The sequence below is a fragment of the Phaenicophaeus curvirostris genome, chromosome 2 (assembly GCF_032191515.1).
Source record: "Phaenicophaeus curvirostris isolate KB17595 chromosome 2, BPBGC_Pcur_1.0, whole genome shotgun sequence".
In the NCBI taxonomy this organism is placed as follows: domain Eukaryota; kingdom Metazoa; phylum Chordata; class Aves; order Cuculiformes; family Cuculidae; genus Phaenicophaeus; species Phaenicophaeus curvirostris.
In genome coordinates, this window is record NC_091393.1 from 11,215,905 (window position 1) to 11,228,030 (window position 12,126).

At 41.1% G+C, this 12,126-nt stretch overlaps 1 protein-coding gene across 2 annotated transcripts in view; it reads left to right on the forward strand.

The window, feature by feature from the left end:
• The window catches only part of ME1 (malic enzyme 1), a 175,380-nt gene extending 163,259 nt beyond the window's left edge, over positions 1 to 12,121 (forward strand). The window contains exons 12-14 of one of the 2 annotated variants that reach the window (XM_069851267.1): positions 2,956 to 3,129; positions 9,801 to 9,899; positions 11,718 to 12,121. In XM_069851267.1, the coding sequence (XP_069707368.1) occupies positions 2,956 to 3,129; positions 9,801 to 9,899; positions 11,718 to 11,876 (432 nt within the window). In that variant the 3' untranslated portion in view covers positions 11,877 to 12,121. The remainder of the gene's footprint in view (positions 1 to 2,955; positions 3,130 to 9,800; positions 9,900 to 11,717) is intronic. The other variant, XM_069851268.1, reaches the window with a different exon arrangement.
• Positions 12,122 to 12,126: the final 5 nt, after the last annotated feature.

Genomic DNA, 12,126 nt, shown 5'->3' on the forward strand with positions numbered 1-12,126 from the left:
AATTAGTTAAATTAAGCAACAGGTTTTTCAGATTTTATCCAGACAATTTCACTGAATTTCATGCATGCACCCTCATAAAAACATTTAATAGCTTTTATTGATGTCAGGCAAGACTCAAAGTCTATTATAACCAAAGCATCAGTAATCACCAATCATTAAAGCCTGTTTTTTAACTGTACCACTTTGTGTAATATATGCACACAGTAGCATGCTTTTCATTTCATCGCCTACTGGATGATTTCCTAATGGAAAGGCTGAGGATGTGGTCTTCCTGGACTTCAGCAAAGCCTTTGACACAATTTCTCATAGCATTCTGCTTCGGAAACTGTCAGCCTCTGGCCTGGACAGGCGCACACTCTCCTGGGTGGAAAACTGGTTGGATGGCCAGGTCCAGAGAATGGTGGGAAATGGTGTGAAATCCAACTGGAGGCCAGTTACAAGTGGCGTCCCCGAGGGCTCAGTGCTGGGTCCAGCCCTGTTCAATGTCTTTATCAATGACCTGGATGAAGGCATCGAGTGCACCCTTAGCAAGTTTGCAGACGGCACTAAGCTGGGTGGAAGTGTTGATCTGCTGGAGGGTCGGGAGGATCAACAGAGGGATCTGAACAGGCTGGACCGCTGGGCAGAGTCCAATGGCATGAGGTTTAACAAGGCCAAATGCCGGGTCCTGCACTTGGGGCACAACAACCCTGTGCAGCTGCAGACTAGGGGAAGAGTGGCTGGAAAGCTGCCTGGCAGAGAAGGACCTGGGGGTGTTGGTTGACAGCGACTGAACATGAGCCAGCAGTGTGTCCAGGTGGCCAAGAAGGCCAATGGCATCTTGGATTGGATCAGAAACGGCGTGACCAGCAGGTCCAGGGAGGTTATTCTCCCTCTGTACTCGGCACTGGTGAGACCGCTCCTCGAATCCTGTGTTCAGTTCTGGGCCCCTCACCACAAGAAGGATGTTGAGGCTCTGGAGCGAGTCCAGAGAAGAGCAACAAAGCTGGTGAACGGGCTGCAGAACAGGCCTTATGAGAAACGGCTGAGAGAGCTGGGGTTGTTTAGCCTGGAGAAGAGGAGGCTGAGGGGAGACCTCATTGCTCTCTACAACTACCTGAAAGGAGGTTGTGGAGAGGAGGGTGCTGGCCTCTTCTTCCAAGTGACAGGGGACAGGAGAAGAGGAAATGGCCTCAAGCTCCGCCAGGGGAGGTTCAGGCTGAACATTAGGAAAAAATTTTTCACAGAAAGGGTCATTGGGCACTAGCAGAGTGCAGAGTTCCCTGGAGGCGTTTAAGGCGTGGGTGGATGAGGTGCTGAGGGGCATGGTTTAGTGTTTGGTAGGAATGGTTGGACTCAATGATCCTGGAGGCCTTTTCCAACCTAGTGGTTATGTGATCTGAGATTTTATAAATGCTCTTTAGGGTAAGAGAATATTTCAGTGCAGAAAATAGGATTTTTACAGTAATTCTTAATTAAGAACTAGGATAGCTGACTCTCTTGCAAGGAGTTCTATTATGGAAACATAGGTGAAAATTAAGAGAACTGTGCTTGTTTCTTTATTATATTATTATAGAAGTGCTAATAAATATATTATCCAGTAATTCAGTCTAGAATTTGAAATGTATGAATACTTGACTGTGTGTTTCACAGTGGATTGTGTTTGGATTTCTCAAATACAGTGCAGTTTGAATGACAGTTTCTAAGTGTTTAAAAGACAAATTTAGCTTGCAGATTTTCCACTGCACAGGACACAATTACAGCGCAGTGCAAGAGCCAGAGAAGTGGCCTACATGAAGGGCTGGTTATAGTGGATAATGACATCTGGTAGGCAGAGCAAAAGATACCTTCAATTATTTGATCTGTCACCAAAGCATATAATAAGCTGGCCATGATAATACTGCATGACACCAAAACAAACAGAATATTCTTCTGAAGAGCTGAATAGGAACAGTGGCATATTTTAAAATGCATGCTTCCAGTTCTCTAAAATAGGAATTGATACTTCTGACACAAAGCACCTCTGATGTATTTAACAGTGACGTTTACCACTTCAGCAGTGCTAGCATAAATAAAAGCTGGCTTTTCTTCTCCATCTAAATTTACTGCTTAAATTCGAGTGTGCTCCCTCCAAGGCAAGGCAGGAGCCAGTGTAATGTCACTCACCTCATTAGTCCAAAACTTCATTGCCTGCTGTAGAAATACATTCTTTCTCCCTGCATATCAGGAATGATCTGGGTAAAACCTGGATAGCAGTGCTGCAGGTGAGTCACCTCTGAGGTGCCTTTTCCGCCACCATTGAACAGCCCTCCATGGAGTCAGTTCCCATCGGGGTGTTCCTCATCCCAGAGGATGAGGAGACTCCATAGGACTTGCAGCTCCCTTACAGCTCATCTCTTGGTACTCTTGTGGTATCGCAGCTCTGAATGTGCATGCTACTGAACAACACGAGGTCTAATATTCCTCTTAGCTAGTGTTAGCCATTAGCAACATGAGCCCTTGTGCTACACCTGGGTCACTCCACAGGCTTCTGTTCCTCCCTGCAGCTGCCTGATGTGTGCTGTGTGCCTGTGTTTGGGTCCTGGGAAGTGATTTAGAGATCCCATGTGAACTGCAATTTAAAATGAGTTAGGGCCAGTTCTCTTGTACTCAGGACAAGCGATATGGTGTAACTTGTATCCATACAGATAAACTCTCTCTCTCCTCCACTAAATTGTGCTGATAGCCCTCACCTGAATAGGGCAGCTGTTTCTCCTTGACTTCAGATAATCAGAGAATTGCTGGTGATCTTTAGGATCAGCATGCTGATGCTCTTGAGACAAATTCAGTTAAGTAGCTCTAACACCCTCTCTAAAGAGATATTAAATAGGTGTAACCCAGCGTCTGCGGTCATAGATGTTTAAAGGGATGCATTAAATGCTTCAACAGCATCCTTGCAACTAATGTGCTTTCTTTGGCTTTCTTGTTACAATTTAGGGACGTGGCATTTTTGCCAGTGGAAGTCCTTTTGATCCTGTCACTCTTCCAAGCGGACAGACTCTCTATCCTGGACAGGGTAACAATGCCTATGTGTTCCCAGGAGTTGCCCTGGGCGTTATTTCATGTGGAATGAAACATATCGGTGAAGATGTGTTCCTCACAACTGCTGAGGTAATGTATTAAAAATTATTTAAATTCTTTAATTTAGTAACTTGGTAATAATTAACAACTAAACAGAAATAGTTCAACATCTTTTAAACTGGAAAAACAGTGCTTTCTCTATGAGGTCTTTCTTTGCAAGTTATGGGTTTTTTTAATAAATTCTACTTGAACGAGTTAATTTTAAAAAGTTAATACTTGATCCAAAGGTCATCAGACATGAACTTCACTTTCTATTGGCAAGGAAGAAAGAGAAAGACTTCAGTGCTGTATTGTCACAGCTGAATGCACATATGTACAATTTGAACACCCATGCACAAAGGCTTGATTTTAGATTGAAAGGAGCTATATTTTGATGTTGGTAACCTTAAGGTGACTTTTGTGGGTGGTTCTCTTGCAAAAATTATTTGCATTTCTTTTAGCTTCTTGCTATTTTTGCATAGAGCTGTTGGCATCATTTTTTGTGGACTTGCCTTATCAGCAGCTGGTGAAAGTGCTCCATTGCCTTGGGGATTCTTGCACCACAGTTTGACACAACTGCCATGTTATTCTTCCCTTTTTCTTCTTTATCATTTTCTCCACTGATACATTCTTTTCTTCAGGCAGTTTTTACTGATCTTTAATCTGACGTTATCCATGATGTGATCTCTTCTCCTTTTTCTCCTCTCGGTGAACAATAGATAAAGAGCAAACACTTTTGGTTCTAGGAGTCATTCACTACCTATTTCCAGTGACTGTTCAAAATCTGACATCCACTGTCTTACAGTAGGACATCATAAATGCACAGGGTATAGGAGAATAATTTGGTCTTTATTATTTTAGAATCCCTTACTCAAACAGAATAATTACCAGCAGTGGTTTAAATCAAATGCTTAACGCAATTATTTAATTTTTTTTTTTTATTTTTAAAACAGTATCTTCCTATAGCTGTTTCTCACTTAAGAAAATTGTAACTTTCTGTGCTCCTCATCCACTATGGCACCATAGCACCCTTACCACTGCTTCCTTTGACCCTTTCCATCTCACTTCCTTCTTACCCTGTTCTGGAGTTTCTAACTCCTCTTTTGCCTCTGTTGGTTCTGAACTTCACTGACGCCAGGAGCAATGTAATAAGCCTCATAGGACTACAGATATACAGTGATGCTCAAGCTCAAGGCTGCTCTGCTGCCAAGAATGTGCTTCCAAACTCATTCTGCTTAGAGAGAGCCCAGGCTCAGTACAGACAGTGATAAGCAAGCCCTAAGCAGTGCATGGTCTGACCATAGAATTACAGAATAGTTAAGGTTGGAAGGGGCTTTAAAGGTCATCTAGTTCCAACCCCCTGCCATGAGCAGGGACACCTCCCACCAGACCAGGCTGCCCAAAGCCCCATCCAACCTGGCCTTGAACACCCCCAGGGATGGGGCAGCCACAGCTTCCCTGGGTAACCTGTGCCAGTGCCTCACCACTCTCATCGTTAAGAAATTCTTCCTTATATTAAGCCTAAACCTGCCCCTCTCCAGTTTATACCTGTTCCCCCTCGTCCTGTCACCACAAGCCTTTGTGAATAGTCCCTCCCCAGCTTTCTTGTAGCCCCTTTCAGGTACTGGAAGGTCGCTATAAGATCTTCTTGGAGCCCTCTTTTCTCTAGGCTGAACAACCTCAACTCTCTCAGCCTGTCAAGCCCTGTCCATGCAAAGTCATTAATAGTCTGATGCTAAGGGGATTTTTTTAATGGATATGAAAGTAAGGAAGAAAGCTAGCAGCAGTTTACCAAGTTAGTTCTAATTAACTTAGAGGCTCTTCAGTGGTAATTTCTACCCAGTCCAGTTAATATAAACTACAGTCTACAGAACCTGATGAAAGTGCAGCATCCTAATCTTCAAAGCAGGTTTGTAAGCATGCTAGGAAATACATGAATAGTGTAGGTAGCACACACAGGAAGCCCAATTAGTCGAAGTAAGAATGCCTGACTCAACTCTTGCACCCTCTTTAAGGGATTTTGCATTCCAGGATTCTTGGTCCTTGTGTCCTCTTCATGGAATAAAGGGAAGTAAACAGCCTTTTACTATCAACTCAGAAGCAACTGATAAGTGATGTGATCCTATGACATGCTGTGAAGCTCTCCTAAGGGATGACTTCTTGCATGCTGCCCTTGCTGGATTTCTGAAGGGTTCTTAAAAGGTGCACACTATGGCAGCTTTCAATAAAGTCTGTGATCCGCTTGCCCTCTATAAAAATATATTCACAATTTCCATCTTTAAAATTAGTAGAAAGCCGAGACTGTCTCCATTGGCTTTAACCATCTTAGGAAGGCAATGATCCATCTCTTAAGTCTTTGGATAATTATATCATGCCTTTAAATCCTTCCCTGTAATTTCAGTTGGATAGGATGATCCTCACTTGCTGTGTTAAACACTTGTCATATTTCATTCTAGAAGTTGCTTCATTTTGGTTTGGGTGAAATGGTTCCTATATGTGTTCTGTCCAAGAAGCTTAACCAAACAAAGAAATGTCACAGTCAGGGAAGTAAAATGGTATCAGAAATCGTGAGGAAGCTTTTAATTTCTCCCTTGAAGTAGAGGTTCTCTCATGACTCTTTTGTTTTGGTAAAGGTTTTGCTATATAGTTACCGTCCTCTAGTAAAATCCCTAGAAAAGCTTGATATGCAAAAATATGGGTATTTTCTTGCATAGAAAGCCTCTGTTGACAGCAAGATCAATGGATAGCTGCTTGCTTTATGACCAGAGCTAAGAGCAGTCACATCTGCTCTCTCTGCTTGTGTGAGAGGCAGTGAGTGACTGGGGCTTGGGTGAGCTACAGCCCGTTACTGAGCAAGGTGACAACTGACAGATTGCAGAAGAGTCTTTGCCAGAAGAGATGTCAGGGGTGCAAAGTCCGGGAGGGCTGTGCAGACCCTTAGCTGAAATTACGGTACAAAGCGAAGTCAAAAGTGCTTTTTATTTTGTTTTCTTGTTGTGTTTTGGGTTTTTTTTTAATGAAAGGATAAAATCAAAATACTTTCACAAGGGGTTTAGAATAGTTCCTGTCTGCATTTGAAATGGGAGCACCCAAGATGATGCACAATTTAAAGTACCAAATATGTGCGTTTTAAATAGAGGGACCTCCTCAGATTGTAGAAGTATCTTATGTAAAGAAAGTAAGTGTAAAAAATAAGCAGCATGCCCACACCTCCTGTCTTCTCGCTCTGCCACCTCTCCAGTTAAATCTGGTAAAAATCACAAATAGCTTATTCTAACTGCAACAAATTCTACTTTCAGTGTTCTTTTATTCCTGCCAAGTAAAGTAGAATGTAACTTTGATTTTGGATGATAAATCTAAGGTACTGTAAGCTGTAATACCTTTTAAGTGCAGGCAATTGCTTTGTGATGACAAGGGACATTACCTATTCTTCTAAGTCCTACCAAACACAACAGAAAGGGCAGAGAATTTTGAACTATGAATGAAATATTCTTGGCATGAATAACACACAATTAACATACTCCAGAAATAATCCTGGTAAATCATTTCATTATAGAGAATGTGTCCTCCAAAAACCAAGATGTGCCTGATTGCTCTATGCCGTTTGTCCTGTCTTGGCTGTTTTTCATTGGCTGCAGTAAGGCTTAGCTAATTTCTCTATTAAAAACTTGAAAGAATTGAAATTCAGAACATGAAAGTAGCCATGCTGTGTCAGACCTGAGGTCCAAACAGCCCCGTATCTTCCTGTGAAAGTAATCAGTAGCAGAAGCTATGGGAAAGAGGATAAATACGAGAAAAAGACAGTGATCCTTCTGCAGAAATGATTTCTCAGCTCCTGGCAGCCTGTACTATGTAGCCTTCTGGTGCTGGAAGTGTTATTGCTGTATGGATTTCTCTTTCATGAATGAGCCTAATGGCTTTTTAGACGTGACAATTTTTGACAATTAGTGTCACAATTTCTTAGGAGTTCTGGAAAAAGAAACCCTTTTTTTTTTTTTTTTTTTTGGTGCTGCATTACACTAACAACAACTTGCTGTTGATTTCTTCCAATTTCATCTTTCCTGCAGAGCCTCCTTGAGCTGTCAACAGCAAAACTCTCATGATGAAGCTCCTCTTTACACATTCAAATGCACATCTTGTTTTATCAAATGGCTGTGTTTAATTTTAAAATAACCTAGTTGCTATTATGGAAAGAAAACTAGATTTTATGTTTTCTCAGCTCCCCCTAGTGGGTTTTTAATCTCTGCTGTATTTCTCAATATCAGATTGAAATGTAAACAAATAATTTTCTGTTACTCATTATACTTAACAAGAGTATAACCTCTTGTTGCTCATTAACATTTCCACTGCGGATGGAAAAATTTACACCTACCAGCATGCTGGGTAGGTTGCAGAAGAGAACATTGTTTCTCTTTGAACCTGGAGGCACTATAGTGTTTGCTCTTTAATTGAAACTTTGTACAGACTTTTGCCAGAAAGGAAGAACTGGTGATAGTCAGAAGTCTCTTCTGACTTAGCCCTAGTGGTCTGAAAGTTTCTCTTTCCCACATACAACAGGAACTGCAGGAAGCCGTTCGTACTGTGTTTCAACTATTTTCTTAGTATGTTTACTCAGAAGTGCACTTCTTGCTTTCTCTTTGGGCCAAGTTCTCAGTTTCATGTCACAGTGTTTCCTGAACTGGTGTTTTCAGAACCTCTTGATGGGTCATGCCCGGCTCCACCAGATGCTTTCTAGACCACAGTTTTCATTCCATCCACAGAGCACCCCTACAAGTCACATCACACAGTAGTATCCCCACACTCCTTGATCAGTCAGTGATTTGATTCTAACCTTTTGCTATCCAAGCTGTAATCACACAAAAATATATCATTTCTCTTGATGGGATCACTAGAGGTGCTTCTACATTACTCTTATTTTGTGTCAGAATGGTCATCTTGAGCACATCTCCCTGGTGTCCCTATGGATTCCACTTTGGTCCACCGTTCAGCTTGATCTTGGGAGGGGAGGGGGACTGCTTTCCTTTTGGATGAAACCATATGGAAGGATACACTCCAAGAGCAAGGCTAATGTACTAAATATCAATGGAAACTGCTTATAAACTGTAACAGATTTAAGAAGTATGAGCTTGCACTGTACAAAGAACCTCATTTTCTTTTGACTGTTACATGTTCCCAGCTGTTCAAAGTGCAAGTGACATTCTTCCCCAGAAGTTCATTCTTCCCTAGAAGACATTCTGTTCCCCGGCATAGGGGAATTTCATTAAGTAAGTCCATAAGCAGGCAGTGCAGGCAAAGTCTGTCCTCAGTCTGTGCAGAATGTCCTGAAACCTCATGGTAATGGAAGGGTTTTCATATGGGGAATGAGGAAACAGTGAAAAACGAACTTGTCCAGTTTGCCATGCTTTTCTGATCACTTTGTTGCTGGAGATTGTTGCATCTTGAAATTGCACGGACTCATTCTGGGATGCAGCGTGACACAACTTTATTCTCAACCCGGCTCTTTTTATATTCTTCTCTATACGAATCATATAGTGACTCTAAAACTTATGTCCAATCACAATTGTTAGCGTATACCTGTAAACCAATTAATTAACAGATCACGCGCTGATCACACGCTTATTTACTGCTAACTTAACATAGCGGTTTGATCAACAGGCAAGGCAAAAGCTGGCAGTTACATAATTTGAAACACTTATCTAAGCAATGCCACAATGCTCTATGCATTTTGTTGTGTGTACTGAATTCTTGCTTTCTCATGCCACGGTTTCATCAAGCATAACAGTGCCCTCCTCCCAAGGCCACTCTCGCTCCATTGACATATTTGAGCTTGCTCTGGAAACCCCCACAGGAGATGACTACAAAACATTTCCAGTCTTGCTAGGAAGACCAAACAAACGTATTCAGGACACTGGGAAGATGTTCCTCAGACGTGCATCAGAAGTTTTGTATCATTCCTTGCTTCCTCTGGTCAATCTGGTGAAAAAAAAAACAAGCAAAGAGCAAAATAATTTCTTTAGCTATTTGATGTAGTCGCGGTGACAGACCAGCTGTGGTCTTCAAGTGGAGTGGACAGACTTTTTCTAGCAATATAGTTTTTTTCTGTCCAGCAAGTCAGAATTTAGCATCAGACCTTCTGTTTCTAAATCTGACTGCAGTGACCGTCAGGGTTTTAAAAGACCCTGAATAATCTTACTTCGGTTTTACTTTGTTGTGTTATTGACCATCCTTACTTTTATGGTCTCATACAGGCTAGATGCGTGAGCTGCACGCACAAGCCTGCTCGGCCACTAGTAATTATATTCAAAGCATTTTACACTTCAGGGTCTCAGCTCTGTTCCCAGCACAGGATGGCTTGAAAACTGTCAGAAGAATAACAGGTGCTTCTTTAGTTTTAGAAATTTTTAACCCAGCTACAATTCATGGCTTGAATTTATATTTCACAGTGCACTACTTGCTAGTTTATTTGTGGTGTTGACTTGTTCAAGACTTAAATAGTCATTATTGTCTGAGTGAGAAAAAGGTGTAACTCTCTAATTTCTAGCTCTTTTGCAGCTCCTCCTAATGATAAGGCTGGTTGGAAAAAACACTGCCTAGGTGGATTAAGCAATATCTGTGTGATTTACCAGAGCGGAACCATTTCTTTGCTCAAGACAAGATCACTGCCTAAATAAAGCTCCAGTTGCATCTGCATTTCAAGTTAAACATCTCTGCTTTATTTCTAGGTAATAGCTCAGCAAGTCTCAGAAGAGCATTTACAGGAAGGCCGTCTGTACCCTCCGTTAGTCACTATTCAGCACGTGTCACTGAAAATTGCTGTGAGGGTAAGTTGTTTCAGTCTTTTGTGGCTGCTTTTCTTCCCACACTCTCTATGTAATTGAGCGTTTCATTTGATCAACTAATGTGCTTTCACACAAGATGAAGTTGGTTTACTTCAATCAATCTTTGACAAGTAGCAGTTTCAAAATTAAATTAAATTCATGAATGAAATGTAATCCAAATAGAAGATGGGAAGATGTGGAACTAGAGCAAGTGTTTATGTCTGTAGAGCCCAAACTGCACCGTTCACCAGTTTGGAGCAGGTCCCCAGGCTTAAATTCATGCGAGCTCCACAGCTGAAGGCTTTTGGCCCTTCATGATTTTCGGTTGCCTGTTGAGATAATAAATGCCACCGTGTATCCAGACACCATTCCCTTTGGTTCCCATCCTCACTCTGGCCATCAAAATAACTAACTTCAGGGTAGTACTAACTACTACTAACTTTTTGTTTATGGCTCAGGTTGGTGTCAGGCGTTGTGCAATTGGTTGGTTTTTACTGCCAAATACAGAGCTCATGCAGGTGGATTTTCAGTAACTGACCGAAACCTGCACTTTCCCAAGAAATTTGGCTGCCCTGGAGAGAAGAGGAAGCTTTCAAATGATGTATTAATCCCAGTTCATCCCTTTGGTTTGGTTTTTTTTTAGTGGGTTTTTTTCAGCATTTGAGGAAGTTATCTTGCCAGTCTTCTGTAACCTGCTTGCTCCAAGTACTGTTTTGTGTCTCGGTCGCTTTACTGTGAATACTCCACTTACTGCATGTTCTTTTGAAAGAATAACAAGGAGCCCTGATGCTTGAACCAGTTCTCCTAGCAAGTAATAACTCTGTTCCGTAGATGTCAAAATGTTACCTAGATTCCTCAGGCAAAATCAACCTGCCGCTGTGTTTGGCAGAAACCGAGTCATAAGAATTCCTCCCGTACTGGTGCCTGTTGCATAAAATACAAAAGAGAAAAACATTGCCAAGTGATTCTTTCTTCCTGATCTCTGTTGAAACTTTATTCCTGCAAATACCTGTTCTGGTTTATACAGCACAAGAGGTTTAGTTGTGGCTACTGCATTTTCCAGGGGAGAAATACTCTGAGAATTTTTTGAAATACCAAATGTGTGATATAAATTCAGACCTTATTCAACTGTGATAACTATGCATACAGACCTAAGATGAACTCTATTTACATAAACACCTGAAGTACTTCTCAGTCAAATCAGGTTGGCCTTCAGATTGATCCTAGGAAGGAAGTCCAAGTGCAGTAACTTAGGGTCTCAGCTTCTCAATGAGCTATTCATCTTTTAAAGAGAGCACGAAGGAGTCTATCTTCCTTTTATTCAAAGTAGGAGAGTTTGTCTGTTTGCCAAATCAGGTTTGAAATAGATTGCTGCTGTAAAAAAACCCGTTTGTCAGACCTCTACTGTGATAGATGAAAGTCCAGTCTAAAGATACACATTTCTCAAGCAGGTGTTCCTCAGACATAAGACACCACTTGGGTGTGTTGAGTGGCTCCACCCCTTCAAAACTTCATTTTTGTGGCAGCTATACTTGTGATCCATAATTGATGCACTTAGGTATGGTTGGAGGGAGGAAAATGCAAGCAAATATTTGTATTTCCCCCAACCATCTCTAGAATTAAACCTGTGTACTGTGTAGATTCTTTTGTCATGGTTTTACCTTTAAGAAAAGTATTACCAAACTATGGCAAATAATAAACTTCTGCGCCACAGACAATTAAGTCTTATCTTGATATCGAATTAATTCCTACTTTTAAATCCTGTTAGATGTACTCAAATAGTTTATGAGCACTAATTTGGATTTTAATGCATCTTTCTAGATTGCAGAAGAAGCCTACAGGAATAACACTGCCTCCACGTATCCTCAGCCCAAGGACCTAGAAGCCTTCATCCGCTCTCAGGTTTACAGTACTGACTATAAAAGTTTTCTGGCTGACTCCTATACCTGGCCTGAAGAAGCCATGAAAGTGAAACTGTAAATATTTAATGAAGAATGAATAAACTAGCAAGATGTTAAAAAGCACTAAAATATTGACAACGTGTCTGCCTAGGAATCCTAAGAATAGCTAATTTTTTTTAAGATGCAGAAAACTTTTTCTAAATTTTAATATGTGGTTAGAAACTCAGATGAAGAAATCATATTAATTATACATCAGAAAATAAAAACTATTCTGAGAAATAAATTTGTGTAGTTTGGTTATTTGGATTTGTTATTTTAATTGAGAGATC